Source organism: Ochotona princeps, chromosome 14, assembly GCF_030435755.1.
Source record: "Ochotona princeps isolate mOchPri1 chromosome 14, mOchPri1.hap1, whole genome shotgun sequence".
In the NCBI taxonomy this organism is placed as follows: Eukaryota; Metazoa; Chordata; class Mammalia; order Lagomorpha; family Ochotonidae; genus Ochotona; species Ochotona princeps.
In genome coordinates this window covers 29,051,180-29,069,189 of record NC_080845.1, presented here as the reverse complement: position 1 = coordinate 29,069,189, position 18,010 = coordinate 29,051,180, and the positions used below count along the sequence as shown (strand labels likewise).

Below are 18,010 nucleotides of genomic sequence, written 5' to 3'. Positions count from 1 at the left end.
CTGGAGGCTCCGTTCCCTCAGTGTTACTCTTGAGGTGCTATGCAACAGTGTACAGAAGGTGCTGGGTGGGGCAGATTCTGTGGATATTTGCTATATTATTGGAGGACAAGCTATTTTTGGTTTGAAACAAATGACGCCAAGTGTTTTTCCTATTTTCCAGTATTTAGGTACCCACGCTTTGGGGCAGTATATTTTTAGTAAAATATTGTTAGATCTTGAGAAGTGTGCCTATTTACTTATTAACTGAAATTTTACTTTTTATAGTGCTGCACAGCTAGTGAGCTATCCAGGGAAGAACAAGATCCCCTTGAATTACCACATAGTTGAGGTATGCATTTCACATGGAGCTTGTTCTGAATTTCAGAACCTTTCTTTTGACTTTCAAATCTAATTTATGCTTGGCTTTTTTGTTGTTTTGTTTTGTTTTGTTTTGTTTTTTGCCGCTTGTCGGGCACTGAAAATTAACACAGGAATAAGGAAGTTGCTGTCAGTGTTGGTGCTCCGTCAGCAGTGTTAGTAAAAGATAAGAGGTTGTTGAGACCAGTAGACAAATGGAATTTGAGTTGCCTATAAAGTATTTATAGACTATATCTTCGTTCATGGATAATTATCAAGGATTGTGCATTCATGGGTAATTATCAAGTTAACGTCAAACTTTTATGATTTTTCCTCTTGACATGTATAAAAGGCTTAAATATGTAAGAGACAAATTGTATTACTTAAGGCAGGTAACATGTCTGCTCAGTTGGCCTCTTATTTAATAGCATCAAACCTGCCTGGTGTATAATTTTCTGTAAAATAGGGTAGGAATGAATATAGAATCTCAATAACTGAATGTTTTGAAAGTATGAAGATCAGAAGTGCTTTCATCCATTTTAACCATACACAGGGTCATAGTAGTACAGTTGTACAGCTTGCAGAGATCAGTGTCACAGAATTTTCCGCTTGACACATAGATCAGTAGTTACTGCTTTACCCTGTTAGGTTTAGGAATTCTTGAGAGAGCCCAGGTATATCAAAGTTCACCTTTATATTACACTTTTGTACTTTTTTTTAGATTTATTTATTTATTTATTGGAAAAGCAGACATACAGAGAGGATAGAGAGGAAGATCTTTTGTCCACTGGTTCACTCCCCAAGCGGCTGCAATGGCTGGAGCTGAGCCAATCAGGAGCCAAGAGCCTCTTCTGGGTCTCCCACAAGGGTGCAGGATCCCAAAGCATTGGGCTGTCCTTCACTGCTTTCCCAGGCCACAAGCAGAGAGCTAGATGGGAAGAAGGGCTGCCAGAATTCGAAGCAGCACCCATATGGGATCCTGGTGTGTTCAAGGCGAGGACTTAAGCCACTAGGCCCACAGTTTTATACTTATTAATAAACAGTAGTCTGTGAAAATTATTATCTGTCCTAACTTAATTAAGCTTGAGCTTACTCTTGCTATTAACTTGGCTCCTTGACATGTCAGTTGAAGTACAGAGTACATCATTTCAAGTCTGCACAGTGTAGAAATTTAGCAGAATGAAGTTTAGGAGTGTGAAAGGTGGGACAGGAGAGGAGGAGATAGGCTAGGGCTTTAGAATTCTGGGTGTGGGCTTGGTGTGGTGGCTCAATAGCTAAATCCTCACCTTGTAAGCGCCAGGATCCCATATGGGTACCGGTTCATGTCCCAGCTGCCCTACTCTGATCCAGCTTCCTGCTTGTGGCCTCACAGAATGGTAGAGGATGCCTGAAAGTTGTCTTGGGACCATGCACCCATGTGGGAGACCTGGAAGAAGCTCCTTGGTCCTGGCTTCAGATTGGCTCAGCTGCGGCTGTTGTGGCCACTTGGGGAGTGAACCAGAAGATGGAAAGTCTTTCTGTCTGTCCTCTCCATATATCTGATCTGCCTTTCCATAAAAATAAATAAAAATCTTTAAAACAAACAAAAAAGAATTCTGAGTAGGTGGACTACTACTTATGTGGGGAGCCTGGATTGACCAGAAGTCTCTGAACAGGAGGCATGGCAAAGATGTCTTGGAGTGCTGCAAAGATCTAGCATCTATTCCAAGTAGTGGGGTGGGATGACTTAATTATTACCTGTTCATATCCTCAGATATTAACGAAGGATTACAGGAATGAAGCTCTGATCTGTTGAGTCCCTCCCTAAACTCTATTTCAGTAAGCCTAGCTGTTTCCATATAAGAATTAATTACATGGTCCACTGGAAGGAGTGTAGATCAAGCAAGTGTTAAATTTTTTTCTTTAGTTATGCAGAGGTATATTCATTTTCTGTAGTCAACTACAGGTCTTTAAGAGGGCAAAATTTGAAGGTTTAAAAGGTCATTCTTTTTTCATTACAAATGCTGTCAAGTTAAAATTTAGGAGTAAGACTTTTCGGTAGTGGCTATACAGAGAGAGCCTTTGTTTTGAGTTAATGACACTGGCTTGTATTGTAGGTGATCTTTGCAGAGCTGTTCCAGCTTCCAGCACCCCCTCATATTGATGTAATGTACACAACACTTCTCATTGAACTGTGTAAACTTCAGCCTGGCTCTCTGCCTCAAGTTGTATCCTTTATTGTTGTTTAAGAGATTATGAAGTATTTCTGCTTGTGAATTTAAACTTTGTAATGTAATGTGTGTGTGCATGAGAGTATGCCTTTGTTGCATATGTGTAGTTGTATGCTAAAAAAGGGAGTGTGTAAGTAGAGGGACATGATACAGTTAGCTTTGATCCATCCCACATGTCACAACAGGGGCTGTTGCCATGCCATCAAACTCCCTTTGTCCTCCCTGAGGGCTCTTTGTACATGTGCACTAACCCTGCTGATATGATAATCATTCCCTTGCTTTGTAAATGTAACTTCACTACAAACACAAAAAGAATGTTCTGTCATTTAAAGGTTCAGGTCTCTTAATAGTATTTAAAATGTTTACTATCTCTGTTTCTTGTTTTTTTGTTTGTTTGCTTTGGGTTTTTTTTGTGCTTCTCTGAGGTTCTGGGAGAAGTAGATTAATCTCCCACTACAATTACTGATTTCCTTATTTTTTATTATGGTTCCATTAGTCATCTTTTTGGTAAAGTGAACCTTTTGTCACTTTGCAGTGATTATATTTTATAGATTTTTGTCTTGAAAAGTCTGTTTTCACCTGGTAATATAACCATATTTTGGTTGAAATAGTATTTTATCTTGGACTGTTTCATTGTATTTATTTCTTAACAGCATCAAACTAGTTCTGTGCACTTTGACAATCTTCATCTTAAGTATTTATTTCAAGCATAAGTATGTTTCCATTTCATTGTACATTGATACTTTCCAATAGGGGAGCATATGTTCAGTGCAGGAATTTCAGTGCCACTTTGGCTGCCTCTCACTGAGATCTGGTCCCAGCTTCCTAATAATGTGCATCTCAGGAAGCAGCAGGTGTATGTCAGTATCGTCACCATGTGGGGATCTGGATTGAATTTTGGGCTCCTGGCCAAGCCCTGGTGTTGTAGACATTTAGAGGGAGAAACAGTTCATGAACGTGTGCTTCTCCTGCCTCTCCCTTAGCCCTCCCCTGCTCTTCTCCTTCTCCCTCCCCTCCCAGCTGCTGCTACACCTTTCAAATCAAAATGAACTTTTTCTAAAAAGGCAGGAATCATTTTATTTTCCTGTCAACAGTTACTTCAGAGAAGTTGAAGTTTTCCTTATCATATCCACAGTTGGCACAAGCAACTGAAATGTTATATATGCGTTTGGACACTATGAATACTACATGTGTAGACAGGTATAATAATGCTTTATTTGTACACTTAATTTAATAGCTTCCCCTCACTGTGCTTTATGAACAAATTTGATGAGAATAGTTTTTACCCTCCTCAAATTTCAGTAATGACATGTCCATTGTATGCACCTACCTATTGTATTAAGACATTGTATTTTCTAATTTAGCTTTCAATGCCAAGTGCCCATATTTAGTTAATTCATTGTTTAAGTGTTTCGTCTTCAGTTTTCAAAGCTTTCAAAATGGATTTTACACTAATCCCTGTGTAGGAGAATTTAATGGTGTTTATTAATGCATCTGTGACTTCAAGTCCTCTCACAGACATGAATAGATATTATCTCCTAAAATACTTAGCTTTGTCAAGAAATCCTTCCAGACCTTTAGCTTCATAACTATTAACTTACAAAAAAGGATCTATGGTAACTACATACTATTTTTCTGGGTGAAGTCTGTGTGGTCACCCTCATTGGGTGGTATTCTTTATGTCAGTTTTCTTTTTCTTTTTTTTTTTTTTTTTTAATAAAGATTTATTTATTTTATTACAAAGTCAGATATACAGAGAGGAGGAGAGACAGAGAGGAAGATCTTCCGTCCGATGATTCACTCCCAAAGTGAGCCGCAACAGCCGATACTGTGCCGATCCGGAGCCAGGAGCCAGGAACTGGAGGAGGTTCCCACACAGGTGCAGAGTCCCAAAGCATTGGGCCGTCCTCAACTGCTTTCCCAGGCCACAAGCAGGGTGCTGGATGGGAAGTGGAGCCACTGGGATTAGAACCGGCACCCATATGGGATCCCGGGGCGTTCAAGGTGCTTTTTAGCCACTAGGCCACGCCGCCAGGCCCTCTGTCAGTTTTCCAAATAAGGACACATGTTGAACGTTTCTCCCATATCCATCTCCCTAAATTCCATATCTGAAAATTATCAGGGCTGTCCTATGTCACTGATGTTATCTCAGATAATTTCAGTGGTTGGAATTCTAGACATATGAGAGATGTGCTGTAAGATGTCCTATTTTTTTCTTTGGTCTATTTAACAAAATCACAGTTGTTGAGCATTCCTGTTGTGCCATTCACTGAGCAAATACTTACAGGGCTCCTCCAAAGTTCATACCATTATACAATATTATAGTGGCAGGATCAGGTTTATATTTAAGGGAAATGGATAGTCCATGACATTTTGTATGTATAATTAAAAGAGCCTGAAGTGGTAAGTGGTAAGATGCTTACTATGGCTCTATTTGTATAGTGTTTTGTCTGCAATTTCTTTAGTATCTCCTTTGGGGGGAGGAGGGGGGGCTCAGTTTCGTCATAGAAATGTCCCTACATATAACAGGTGTTTCGATCGTGTCATTCAGTTACCTAGAAAGAATAGAAGATAGCACTGTTAGAGGGGTGAGACAGGGACTGTTAAAAATGAATTAGAGAATTTGTAGAGAAAAGTAGCAGAAAATACAGTTGCAGGTGGGGGATTTCTTTTTATTAACTGTAAAATTAAAGTCTTTATCTGTTTGAAAAATGATACAGATTAGTTTTAAATTGTGACCACTTCTTTGTCTTCCCTTCTCTACGTAGGTTTATTAATTGGTTTTCTCACCATCTAAGTAACTTTCAGTTCCGTTGGAGCTGGGAAGATTGGTAAGGGTGATGTCTTTCATTCTTTTGTCTAAAGTAACAAAACTGTCCTTATTTCAAACTGTGTAACATAAAATCGGCAGTCTGAAATATTTACTTGGTAGTTTATCTACCATGTGTAAATGGCATAGAAGGAAACTATTTGCAACTAAGATCAAGTTATGTATAAATGCAAATATAAAATTTACAAAACTGCTTTTCTTCATTAGGTCAGATTGTCTTACGCAAGATCTTGAAAGTCCCAAACCAAAGTTTGTAAGAGAAGTTCTAGAAAAATGTATGAGGTAAGTTCTTTGTGCTTTCGGTACCAAATACTCATACTATGCAGTGATTTCAAGTATATAGAAATATTGCCAAAATGGTGCAAGTAAATTTATGTCCTGTTCACATTTTGTCCCATTTGCTCTGATGCTCCTTTCCACCCCTGTTTCTCTGTACAGTCAGTTTGTTGATCTTGTATTTAACCTTTTGAGAACAAGCTACAAACATAATGGCCAATTCACATCCTTCACAATCTGCTACTTGTTTTTCTCAGATCAAAATCATAGTCCAACATAGCCAGCATGCAACTCTCCAAGTCAGGAAATTACCCTTGGAACAACTGTATTATACAGTTGTATCAATAGAGACTAGCAAGTTTGTTTCATTCAGTGAGTTATATAAAACTTGAATTTTACTGATGTCCCCAACAATCATTGAGCATTTCCTCCTAATACAGGCTTTTTTTTTTTAAGAGGCAATTTTATAGAGAAAAGGAGATATATAGAGAGATTCTTCATTCACTAGTTGGTGCCCCAAATGGCTACCATGGTCAGAGGGTTGAGCCAGTCTTAAGCCGGGAGCTTCTTCCAGGTCTCCCATGTGCGTGCAGGAGCCCAAGGACTTGAGTCATTCTCTGCTGCTTTCCTAGGCCATAAACAATGAATTGGATCAGAGGTGGAGTAGCTGAGACTAAACCCATACGGGATGCGAGCACCAGCAGGTAGAAGATTAGCCTGTTGGCCAGTCTGTGTCACAAGCTATTTGCCAGAAAACAGAATATGATATTAATCAGCAGCTGAGAAAATCAAGTTTGTTAGAGATGTTTTACTTTTTTTAATATCTATCTTTCTATTCATTTCTTTGAATAGCACAGTGGCAGAGAAATAGATCTTCCATCTGCCTATTCATACCACAAACACCTGCAATAGCCAGGGTTGGGCCAGGATGAAACCAGGATCCCAGAACCCTGTCTTGGTTTCCCGTGTGGGTGGCAGGCAACTACGTATTTGGACAATAATATACTGCCTTCCAAGGCACATTAGTAGGAAGCTGGATCCAAAGTAAGAGTGGCCAGCACTTGAACCCTCATTGTGATATGGAATGCTGGTATCTGAAACTGCAAGGGGGTGGGGGGGAGGGTGTTAAATTTATTTTGCTCACAGTTTCAGAGGTTTAAATTTAAAAAGCTCATTAGTTGGGCCCGGCAGCATGGCCTAGTGGTTAAAGTCCTCGCCTTGAGTGCACCGGGATCCCATATGGGCGCTGGTTCTAATCCCAGCAGCTCCACTTCCCATCCAGCTCCTTGCTTGTGGCCTGGGAAGGCAGTCAAGAATGGCCCAAAGCCTTGGGACCCCGCGTGGGAGACCTGGAAGAGGTTCCTGGTTCCTGGCTTTGGATGGCCGCAGCACCGGCCGTTGTGGTCACTTTGGGAGTGAATCATCGGACGGAAAATCTTTCTCTCCTCCTCTCTGTATATCTGACTTTGTAATAAAAAATAAATCATTAAAAAAAAAACTCATTAGTTGACCATCTGATGAGGATGGTGATGGGTGTGCAAAAGCAGCCGAGAAAATGGGCAGGCCCAGTCCTGAGGCTCTTAGAGCCACTCCTGTGGTGACTTAAAGACCTTCCCATGATCCCATCAGTGTTTGAGTTTTGGGGTCAGTTTTGTCAAACCAATCAGGTATTTAAGAATGAATTTATGGGCTCTTGATGTGTTCTTTGTTGTTCAGAGGTAATTGGCTTTAGACCCTCTCACTGAACACATTTGTTTATTTGAAAGGCAAAGTTAGATGAGAGGAAGATCTGCCAGTTTAGTCCCCAAATGATTACACAACAGCCATGCCAAAGCCAGGAGTCTGAAACTCCATCCAGCTCTCCTGCATAGATCCCAGGGGTCTAAGTACTCTCCCAGGAGCATTAGCAGGGAGTTGAATGCTGTGAACCGGGGCTGCAGCATGGCATAGCAGCGTTATAGGAGGTGGTTTAACGTGCTGTGCCATGATGCTGTCCCCATACATAACTGCGTATCTGTGTATGTATCCTCTCAAGTCCAGCCAAGTAGCTCCTGCTTTTTCAGCTTTCCTTGAGGCCTGCTATGATTTGCAAAAGCTTTGTTAGGCAGTAAGAAGGCTGGCTCATGTTACCATCGGTATGTTTTTATTAAGCATAATGTAGCCTGTGTTCCAGGCATTCAGATTGTCTCTGCCACTCCACCCAACGATTGTACCATATCCTTGTCCACCAGGCGGGAGACCCACCATCCCACGAATCTCAGTCCAAACCAATGCATTTTAAAGTAGGCCTGAATTTTGGTTGTGCCAATTTAAGCAAAACTTGAAGGACTTCCCCCCACCTTCACATTTCTTGGTTGTTGGTTGTTGTCTGAATTCTGAGTATTGGAGATTCCTTTCCAAGTAAATTGGGTTTACCATGAATGCTACAATGGAAAGATACATTCTGAGGCTGTTACTTGTATTACAGGTTGTCTTACCATCAGCGTATATTAGATATTGTTCCTCCTACCTTCTCAGCTCTATGTCCTGCAAATCCAACCTGCGTTTACAAGTATGGAGATGAAAGCAGCAGTAAGTAATAAAACATACTTCTCTAACCCTACCTCCACGAACATACTCTGAAATCAGCTAAAGTGAAGAATTTAGACTTACTTTTCTTAGGGCTTGAAGTTTGTATGTTTAAGGCAGCCTGTCACTAGCTGGTATTTTATTTGTCCTGTCATTGTTTTGAAGATTTTCTTGTAATCTGATTATCACTGGCTTATGAGTTTTGCTCTTTTGATATTGTTTACAATGTTATGTCTATGACATCGTTTTAACTAATGTAGGAGGCAAGATGAATTCACAGAACTTAGTAAACTGAAAATGGGTATGTGTCGTGATGATGGAGATTACTTGGATTGATTATCATTTAATAAATTAAGTTTGTGATGTTGGCAATGTGAGTATACACATCTGGCTGCCTGCTTCTGGAAGTAAATTCTTCAGTATTGTTTCTATTTTTGGTTGTGGTGTCTCTGAGGATTGCCTTGTAATGATAGAGATGATAATTTGATGATACCATTCTGTACTTTGCCTGGTGTCTGTATGCTCAGTGATGGCAGCTATACGTTGGTCATCACTGGTGGAGTTAGGTGAGCAGTGTTTGCATGTTTGTGTTTTCAGATTGCCCTGAACAGAGCCCTTCCACAAGCTTTCCATTTCACATGATGTAGAGAGACTTCACCTTCTCACACCATTTCCCTCGTTCTCCTGATCACACTTGTTTTCCCTACAAATTGTGATGCTAGGTACATTTCCTGTGTTGTCAACTCTAATAGGTATAGAATATTTACACAAATTTCACCATAAGGAAATTGTTTCCAAGATTAGAAATCCAGCCAGGATGAGATTGCTTCTGATTGGTGAAACGCAGAAGACAATTTGGTGCACTGCGTCAGTATACTGATTGTCACTGTGCTTCATGGGCTGAAAAGACTCAGGCAACACTTAGAAGTCACTGTTCTACCTGATAGTGGGCAGGGAATCTCCAAGTACAGCCTCTGCCATCATAGAACTTGGACATTTTCTGTTCAGGAGTAACCTAGCCCAGCAGTCCGATCCTGAGAGTTCCTCTTGTTTACTGTGTAGTTCTCAAAGCCTGGTCTGGCTGCTACCTTTTTTATTTATGTATTTTTTCACCCGTAGATTTATTTTATCCCTTTGTTCTTTCCTATTCATTTGTGCCATTACTGCTGGCTTGAGGCCCCTTTTTAACTCCAGCTTCTATTTTCCTGGGATCTAGTCCAAGTATACATTGGTTTATTCTCTAACAAGCCACGTTTATGGTGTTGTGAATATCTTTATCCCACTTAGTATGTAGGCTGCATGGCAAGTGACATGGTTCCTATTTTTCTGTTTGTTTGTTTTCCCCTCCCATTTTTGGGGAGAAGGTTACAGCAGGTGTCAGCAGTAGTGTCTTCCTATATTCTTTTGTACCTGACTTTATTCATGCCAGGTGTCTGGTAATTCAGTCTTTGTCAAGATTGCCTCTTTGTCTACCTAATATTGAAAGCAGATTTGCTGTTGATGGCTTATAGGATATCCTAGCACAGATTGTATAGAATAAGGACTAGCTGGATAGGAACTAAAAGCACAAGGAGTCACATCACATGATCATCTGGCTTATGTAGATTGAGATACTTGACTCAGCAGAAACAATTTTACTTGGTTCAAACTCAGGTTTATCAAGAATAAAAAGGGCAATGCCAAAATAAAAGATAAATACCTCGTTTCTGAACTGTGAGCTTGAAATAAGTTCAGAATAAGTAAGGGCTCTGTAAAATTGGTTATTAACTATATCCTTTTTCCTCTTGCCCTCATCCCTAAGGAGCTTCAACATCCCTTGAGCTGTGTATTGATTAAGTGCTGATTTTCAGAGTTTTATTTTAAAATGAATTTTCAAAAGCTTTTTTATTATTTAACCATTTGTAAGAATAGCCCTTAAACATAATTCACTCTTCCTCTCGTTCTGTATTTAGATTCTCTGCCTGGACATTCTGTGGCCCTCTGTTTGGCTGTTGCCTTTAAAAGTAAAGCAACCAATGATGAAATATTTAGCATTCTAAAAGATGTACCAAACCCCAACCAGGATGATGATGATGGTAAGGGATTAAAGTATACATACATAGCTGGAGCTGTGTATTGGCTTTTCTTGTTAGATATTGAAATAGACTATGAAAATTACAGAGTTTAAAACAGTGAAGTACTGGCACAAAAATACAAAGATGACAAGTCTATTGTAACAATTGGGTAACCACTGGTGGTAGGGTGTTTTGTTAAATCCTTACCTAAGAATCATAGAAAAATGACAAGAATAAAATTAATAAACATTTAATGGTTCTTTGGGTATTTATTGCTGGATTTTTCAAAGAAATTTGCATTAGGATATTAAAGAGAATGTAATCAGAGGACATAAGCAAAGTGGTGGTATGAACTTTAGATATTGTCAGATATCTTAAAGATATCTTAAGAAATAAGCTTGGGGTGTTTATAAATTTTTGTGTTGATGTATGATGCTGCCATCCTGTAAGGAAAATATGCATAAAGAAATTTAAATACTAATTTAAAAATGGATTATATAGGATTAACTAGGGAAAATAGTCCCATAAAACTAAGAAATAAGATTGTGCTCATTCTATATTTTCAGTATTTGAAATCAGTGATGGTTTTATTTTTAATATTTGAAAAACATATATGAACGTCTGACATAGTATTTTGCTGTAAGCATATCATCTGTTAATTCCGGGCAAGGTACTAAGGAATTCCTGTACTCATATTTTTTGCATCTTACTATGACATATCTTTCAGATGAAGGATTCAGTTTTAATCCGTTAAAAATAGAAGTGTTTGTACAGACTCTGCTCCACTTGGCAGCCAAATCATTCAGCCACTCCTTCAGTGCTCTTGCCAAGTAAGTGCGACAGCAGCACATGGCCTTTCTTGAACATTTGGAACTTTGCTTGTTAATGTTCATCAGGGATACAGTGATATTTACTTAAAATTGTTTTAATCTGAAGTTCACAATGTATGATTTGATGCAGTGGGCTTTGGTTTGTGTATGTACAGTATACATACACAGAGTATACTTTTTCATACAGACATTTAGAGAAATGATGAAAAGTTGGTTCCTTGGGACAATCATATATCTGTCCAAGCATCCTATCAAAGGAGGGTAAGCAGGGATGAGAGCCCTGCTCTGTTGGGGCAGCCACACCAAGGTGGCATCTCATCCCATCTCTGATTCCAAGGCTTTGTCTGGGTTTTCTGCAGGGTTCCAGCTTAGAGTAAAAGCAAGCACTTCACAGTTACAGACAACTTCTTTTCTTCTTTCTTTCAGATTTATTTATTTTTATTGGAAAGTCAGATTTACAGAAACAGGAAAATCTTCCATACACTGGTTCACTCCCTAAATGGTTGCAGTGGCCGCAGCTCAGGAGCCAGGCCTGAAGCCAGGAGCTTTTTCCCGGTCTCTCACATTGTGCAGGATCCCAAGGCTTTGGGCGATCCTCTGCTGTTTTTCCCAGGCCACAAGCAGGGAGCTGGAAGTGAAGTAGAGCAGCTGGAATACGAACCAGCATCCACATGGGATCCTGGCACATACAAGGCAAGGATTTAGCCACTAGGCTACCGTGCCAGGCCCTGAAGACATTTTTCTTAACTTTTACTTACCCTTGGATCCTGGACTTGTGCTAAGCTGTGAATTTCTTGTTAATACTTGGTTGTCTTATAAATAACTGAAAACATTAAAATGCTTCATGAATAAGTATATATGTTGTTTTTTCCTCTCTCATAAAAGGTTTCATGAAGTATTCAAAACACTAGCAGAAAGTGATGAAGGAAAGTTGCATGTGCTGAGAGTTATGTTTGAGGTTTGGAGGAACCATCCACAGGTAAAACTTAATTTTGAAAACTGTTGGCTCCCTGATTTTATCAGTATAAAAACTAGGCGATTTGTTACCTTTGTTTTAGTTTATAAAACATGAAATTTGAGCATGCCTTAGAGTGACTGATCAGTCTGTAACATTTTAGGGATGTAGGATTAGTAATTCATGTCTTACAGAGCAAGTAGGATTTGTTTTTGAGCTTCATGCTTCAGCACGTTGCACATGAATGTTTTTACTCAGGGATTGTACCCATTTGGTAGGAAATGATCATCAAAACAACCTGTCAATAGTTTTAGCAATCTCCAATGTCTCGAGCTTTAGTAATTTTTAATACTTTGGAAACATTTCAATGCCTTTTTACAATACAAACAGATAGACTTTATGATAAAGTTATTTTAACTTTTTGTGTTGGTTGATGTTACAAGCATGTACATTGTATAGTATTATCTACATGTGTTTTTTTAATTCAGGTGTTGCCATTTAGGGTTCCTCTTTTCAATTCAGTCTTTATTGATATGATAGTATTTCTTACAGTACTAAGGCTAAGCAGAGGACAGAATAAATTTCAGGACCTAAAGCCAAACTGATTAGTTCCATAGCCACTAAAATTAATTTTATAGCCCCTTTAACTTTTATAGCAGTATTATTTTGGCATACATGCAAGTGTGATTTGCTCTAATTGTATTATAGATGATTGCTGTACTGGTAGATAAGATGATTCGTACACAGATTGTTGACTGTGCTGCAGTAGCAAATTGGATCTTCTCTTCAGAACTGTCTCGTGATTTTATCAGGTAATGGGAACGATGTTGTGTCTAATACATGAACTACAAATTCTATTCCAAGCTAGGTGGGATCAGTACACTAGTGGTCCGGTTTGGTAGGACTGAATGTAGCAGATTCCTGGCTAATGGAAATATCCATAGCCAGTTAGGTTGCAGTGACTGTTCAGATCATGCTTGTAAACTGAATGCAGACTAAACCAGTCAGGTAGAAGTGTTGTGGTTTGTGGAAGAATCTGAATTATTGGAAGAGAAAACCTGGCAGAGCTGGCCATGTGTTGGAGTCTCTGCAAGGCCAGATGGACTTGGGAAGGCTCCTGCCTCATTAGGAACGAGACCTAGGATGCATCCCAGGAGCTCAGAATTGTGGTAGATTGCACAACAGGGCGTGCACAGGCAAAGCCTCGACCCTGATGTTTGTGGGGGCAGAGGGGCTTTCTCTTCTTGGTCATGAGATCCTAGATTTAATACAGAACATTCATTGCACAGCTATTCCCCACAAAGACACAGAATTTCTCACTAAGTTTTGTCCTTATTTGTGAAATTTCTCAAACTTTAGAATCGGTTGAAACTGAGATAGATGATAGAACAAATGTTGCTGGAGAAATAAGACTGATTGTACCAACAACCCAGAATGATTAGCTTATGAAGTAGGCTTTTGACTCAGTGGTTGAGTCACCACTTGGGATGCCTGCGCCACACGGCAGAGTGCCTGGGTTTTAATCCCTGCTCTGGTTCCAATTAATCTCCTGCTGAGGAGCGCTTGGGAAGCAGCAGGTGGTGGTGGCTCAGGTCCTTGGGTCCTTGTGATGCAGCTCATGGCTGTATCCTGGTTCAGCCTCAACTGCTGGCAGGTATTTGGAGAATGAACCAGGAAATTAAAGACTGTCAGTTTCTCTGTGTCTTTTGAAATAAAATAAAAATAGTTTTTAAAAATGAATAGGTTATTAAAGTTTTATTATCTACAACTTAATGTATTAATCAAATGCCTTGTTTTGCTTTAAGATTGTTTGTTTGGGAAATCTTGCATTCCACAATTCGAAAAATGAATAAACACGTTCTAAAGATCCAGAAGGAGCTAGAAGAAGCTAAAGAGAAACTCGCAAGGCAACATAAACGCGTAAGACTTGGTTAATTCATGAGTGTTTCAGAAAGGTATACTACAAGTGTTGGAGAATATTCAAGATCCAGCAGTAGCTTGATGATGATAAAGCTGTTTTTTTGTTTTGTTTGATTTATTTGTTTGTTTATTGCAAAGTCAGATATATACAAAGAGGAGGAGAGACAGAGAGGAAGATCTTCCGTCCAATGATTCACTCCCCAAGTGAGCACAACGGCCAGAGCCAATTCTGATCCAAAGCCAGGAGATTCTTTCTGGATTTCCCATGTGGGTGCAGGGTCCCAAGGCTCCGGGCTGTCCTCGACTGCTTTCCCAGGACACAAGCAGGGAGCTGGATGGGAAGTGGGGCACGTGGTTAGAACCGGCGCCCATATGGGATCCCAGCATGTTCAAGGCAGTGACTTTATCTGCTAGGCTACTGCGCCGGGCCCTAAAGCTGCTTTTTTGAAGCTTGGTTATGTAAAGCTGTTTACAGAAAGTTGGAGAAAGAAGCAGGTAGTCTGTTGTAGGGTGAACCTGTTAAGGAAGCTACAGATTTTACTTCTCCATAATCTACCATTTCAGAATCATTTTCCTGTTAGTATTTCCTAAAAGAGGAAGAGAAGGGATGAATGTGGTTGTATTTCTGAAAAGTCTCTGAGCAGGGGAAGACGAGATGCCGATCATTGAATGATGAAGCAGTTAGTCCCATGTTGACCAATTACTACTAAAAGTAGTAAGAACTTTAGTATTTAGCCATGTTGGCGAGACGTGGTATGCTGGCTGCATTCTTTGACTTCACTTGACCAGATTTTCTCACATTATGTGTATTTACCAGAGTGATATGAACCTATAGCTGGTGTGAGTACCAGTCTGTAAATGGACTTGGGAATACTCATGCGGGTATAAATCTACACTCGGACCTAAACTACTGCAAGGTTTATAGTGTCATGTTATAGATGTATAAATTGAGGCTCAGGGAAGTTCATTTGTTCAAGGGTGCTTAAATAAAACAATAAAATTAAATTTAGGATATAATCCGCGTTATCCAGGGTTCAGTAGCTGCATGCAGCTCATAGTTCCAATAACAGCACAGGTTTACAATATGTCCGCGGTGGCAGAAAGTTCCACTGGCCAGGGATTGATGCCATCACTGCCAGCAGATTCTGATTACTACATGTCAGTCATAGCCATTTCTACATAGGATAAGGACTAGCAGCTCTGGCGCATGCTCTGTATAAGGGCCAGCCCAGCTTTTCCGTCTGGTCCATTAGTGGCTGGAAGGTAAGCAAGCCGCCTACCTTTGCTGTGTAGATGATCAAATGATGATCATGTTATAGCCAGCACCTCCACATTATTACCAAGAGAAGAGCCTCTGCATTTCCCTCGCCCCAGAAAGTACCCATAGAACTTCTCTGAACCACAGCAAGTCCCTGAGGTGTACATGTGTGTATTGAGACTCCAGAACACACGTCTGTAAGAAACATTTGATCAGATCCACTATAGTCCTCCCCCTTGCTCCTGAAATTAATATACTGGAATCCTAAATGCTGTTTTCCTTTGTTCCTTTGTCTTCTACAGCGAAGTGATGATGATGACAGAGGTAGTGATAGGAAAGATGGGGCGCTGGAGGAGCAAATAGAGAGACTGCAAGAGAAGGTAGAGTCTGCTCAGAGTGAGCAGAAGAACCTCTTCCTCGTCATATTTCAGGTACCTTGGCATAAAAGCAAATGTTACGTTTCTTTTAAAATATCTTTAATCACAAAGTATATAATTTACATAAGTTTTAAAATACAGAAATTTATAAAGACTGTAAGTATTCATCACTTGAACGCCAACATGTTTCCCGAGTGCTGTGCTATCAGTTTGTACTGTGGCATGAGGTGTTTCTCTGTGCTTTAAAAGCAACTCGGGGTTGCTTCTGTTGGACACTAGCCTCATGTTTAATGATTATTCCCTGTTGATTATTACATGCTTCTTTTTTCTTCCCTGACAAATATTTTTGTGCCTAGGTTGCCGGTAACATTTCTGATTATTTCCTTAGAATAGATGCCGTGAAATACTGTCAATCGCAAAAGCAATTTAGATATTGAAGGTCTTTATGTACTTTCAACAAATGTGTCTGCTCACATTCTTACCGCCTTTCGAGATGGATGGTGTCTCATGATTTAAAGATGGGGGGAACAAGTAATCCTTTGAGGTCATCTTGTTGTGAGTTTGTGTCTGGTGGACGATGGTCTCTCTAACACTTCTTTGACCCTGTTCACCCTTTCTAGCGCTTTATCATGATCTTGACTGAACACCTGGTGAGGTGTGAGACTGACGGGACCAGTGTACTGACACCATGGTATAAGAACTGCATAGAAAGGCTCCAGCAGATCTTCCTTCAGGTTTGTGTGGAACTTTGATTAGGTAGATCATTAACGCCTCTATTCTCGGCCACAATGCTTCCTGCTAGGAATATCCTTGTTAAACTGGTCAGGGTTTGACTGAGGGGCTGTAGACCTTTTAGATCATGTTAGTCTGCTGCTACCATTGCTCATCAGAGTGTTGAAGTGACATAGAACTGTTTTAAACCTAGGCTTGTGGTTGCCATTTCCTGTGTCAGATCTGAATGTAGGAGAAAGCCAGTGCCAAGAAATGAGGTGACCTCTGTACATAAGCAGTGTAGGTGGCAGAACCCTCATTTTTGTTTACTGTCTATTCTGGGCAAGACCCATCTGATGCCTGGGACTCAGTCTGGGTCTCCTGTGTGGGCTGTAGTACTTGAGCCATTGCTAGCTTGCTTCCCAGGAAGCTGGAATTGGAAGCAGAGCTGGGCCATGGACCTCAGCTCTGTAACTTGGGCTCCCAGACAGCAACATAAGGACCATGCCAAACACCCATCCCATTGTTATCCAGTAAAAATAAGCTGGCACTGCAATCTCCAAGTGTATTTGGGTCTGTAGAGGAGTACCTAAAAAAAGAACAGTCCATTTTCTGGTATTTTTTCTCTTCCTTTGTGCATTCCTGTCTGCCTGGCTTTTTGTTGCTGTTAATGTATACGTCAGAACCCTGTTGACCTTGACCCTAGTCTGCAGTAGCAGCAGCACAGCAAGCAGGTGTTACTGCCGCTACTTGAATTATGAACTGTGTTTATCTAGATGCCGATTCAGAACTGAACCAGCTTTGAACATCCATGTACCTAACTTCCTCCTGTATTTTCTTGACATTAAGCTTCTCTGGAGCCCACTATTCCTATTGGCATGATCACCATTAAGCCTCCTCACTGCAGTGGGTGTGGGCTGCTGGAGGGTGCTCTGCCACTTCCGCCCTAACAGCCCTCTCTGTGTCTGCAGCATCACCAGATCATCCAGCAGTACATGGTGACCCTGGAGAACCTGCTCTTCACCGCTGAGCTAGACCCTCATATCCTTGCCGTGTTCCAGCAGTTCTGTGCCCTGCAGGCCTAATGGTCCATTTTTTCCCATCAGGATTTTTTTAAGTATTTTAAAATAATTTGTTTTATTTTTACTTGTTTGAATGCTTGCTTTCTTGTAGTATCCTTTCCCCCTTAAGGGAAACAAAGGGGAAGAGAGAGAATGAGGAATGACATTAACTTGAATTGCCCCTAAACAGCAAATATTTCCTGATGACCGTGTGATGATGACCATTATGTATTATATAGGTGACATAACTTTTCTGTAATCAATTTGGTATTTTCTCCTTAAGGCACCAGATGTGAGGTATGTGGAATACTAGAGGTCAAGCTTACAACGCAGCCTAGAGAACTGATGGGTTTATTACCAGGTAGTGTAGCTTTTCACAGCTCATGGATAACCTAACATGGCTGAAATAAAAGTAGAAGTATGTTTTTTAAACTTTGGTACTTCATGACTTATCTCAGTCTGTTCTGAAATTGGTGGTGTCTCATGAAAATGAACTTAGCCCTCCCTTAGAATATTCTCTTCCTATCTTAAGATACTACTTGCAGTATAAATGCTTTTTAATATAGCAGCTATTTCCAGTTTTACTTGAAAATAAGTCATCTAGAAATCTTAAGTTGTACAACA

The 18,010-nt window shown here is 40.2% G+C and overlaps 2 protein-coding genes across 4 annotated transcripts in view; one reads left to right on the top strand and one right to left on the bottom strand.

Moving 5' to 3' along the window:
- NCBP1 (nuclear cap binding protein subunit 1) overlaps positions 1 to 17,818 on the top strand; it is a 37,487-nt gene extending 19,669 nt beyond the window's left edge. For all 3 annotated transcript variants that reach the window (XM_058672547.1, XM_058672548.1, XM_058672549.1), the window contains 14 exons: positions 265 to 328; positions 2,433 to 2,543; positions 3,682 to 3,746; positions 5,315 to 5,377; positions 5,584 to 5,658; positions 8,120 to 8,223; positions 10,173 to 10,295; positions 11,002 to 11,104; positions 11,990 to 12,083; positions 12,768 to 12,871; positions 13,865 to 13,979; positions 15,540 to 15,668; positions 16,235 to 16,348; positions 17,297 to 17,818. In XM_058672547.1, the coding sequence (XP_058528530.1) occupies positions 265 to 328; positions 2,433 to 2,543; positions 3,682 to 3,746; positions 5,315 to 5,377; positions 5,584 to 5,658; positions 8,120 to 8,223; positions 10,173 to 10,295; positions 11,002 to 11,104; positions 11,990 to 12,083; positions 12,768 to 12,871; positions 13,865 to 13,979; positions 15,540 to 15,668; positions 16,235 to 16,348; positions 17,297 to 17,410 (1,378 nt within the window). In that variant the 3' untranslated portion in view covers positions 17,411 to 17,818. The remainder of the gene's footprint in view (positions 1 to 264; positions 329 to 2,432; positions 2,544 to 3,681; positions 3,747 to 5,314; positions 5,378 to 5,583; positions 5,659 to 8,119; positions 8,224 to 10,172; positions 10,296 to 11,001; positions 11,105 to 11,989; positions 12,084 to 12,767; positions 12,872 to 13,864; positions 13,980 to 15,539; positions 15,669 to 16,234; positions 16,349 to 17,296) is intronic.
- Positions 1 to 18,010, bottom strand: part of TSTD2 (thiosulfate sulfurtransferase like domain containing 2) — a 136,880-nt gene that overhangs the window by 43,844 nt on the left and 75,026 nt on the right. The window lies entirely within an intron of this gene.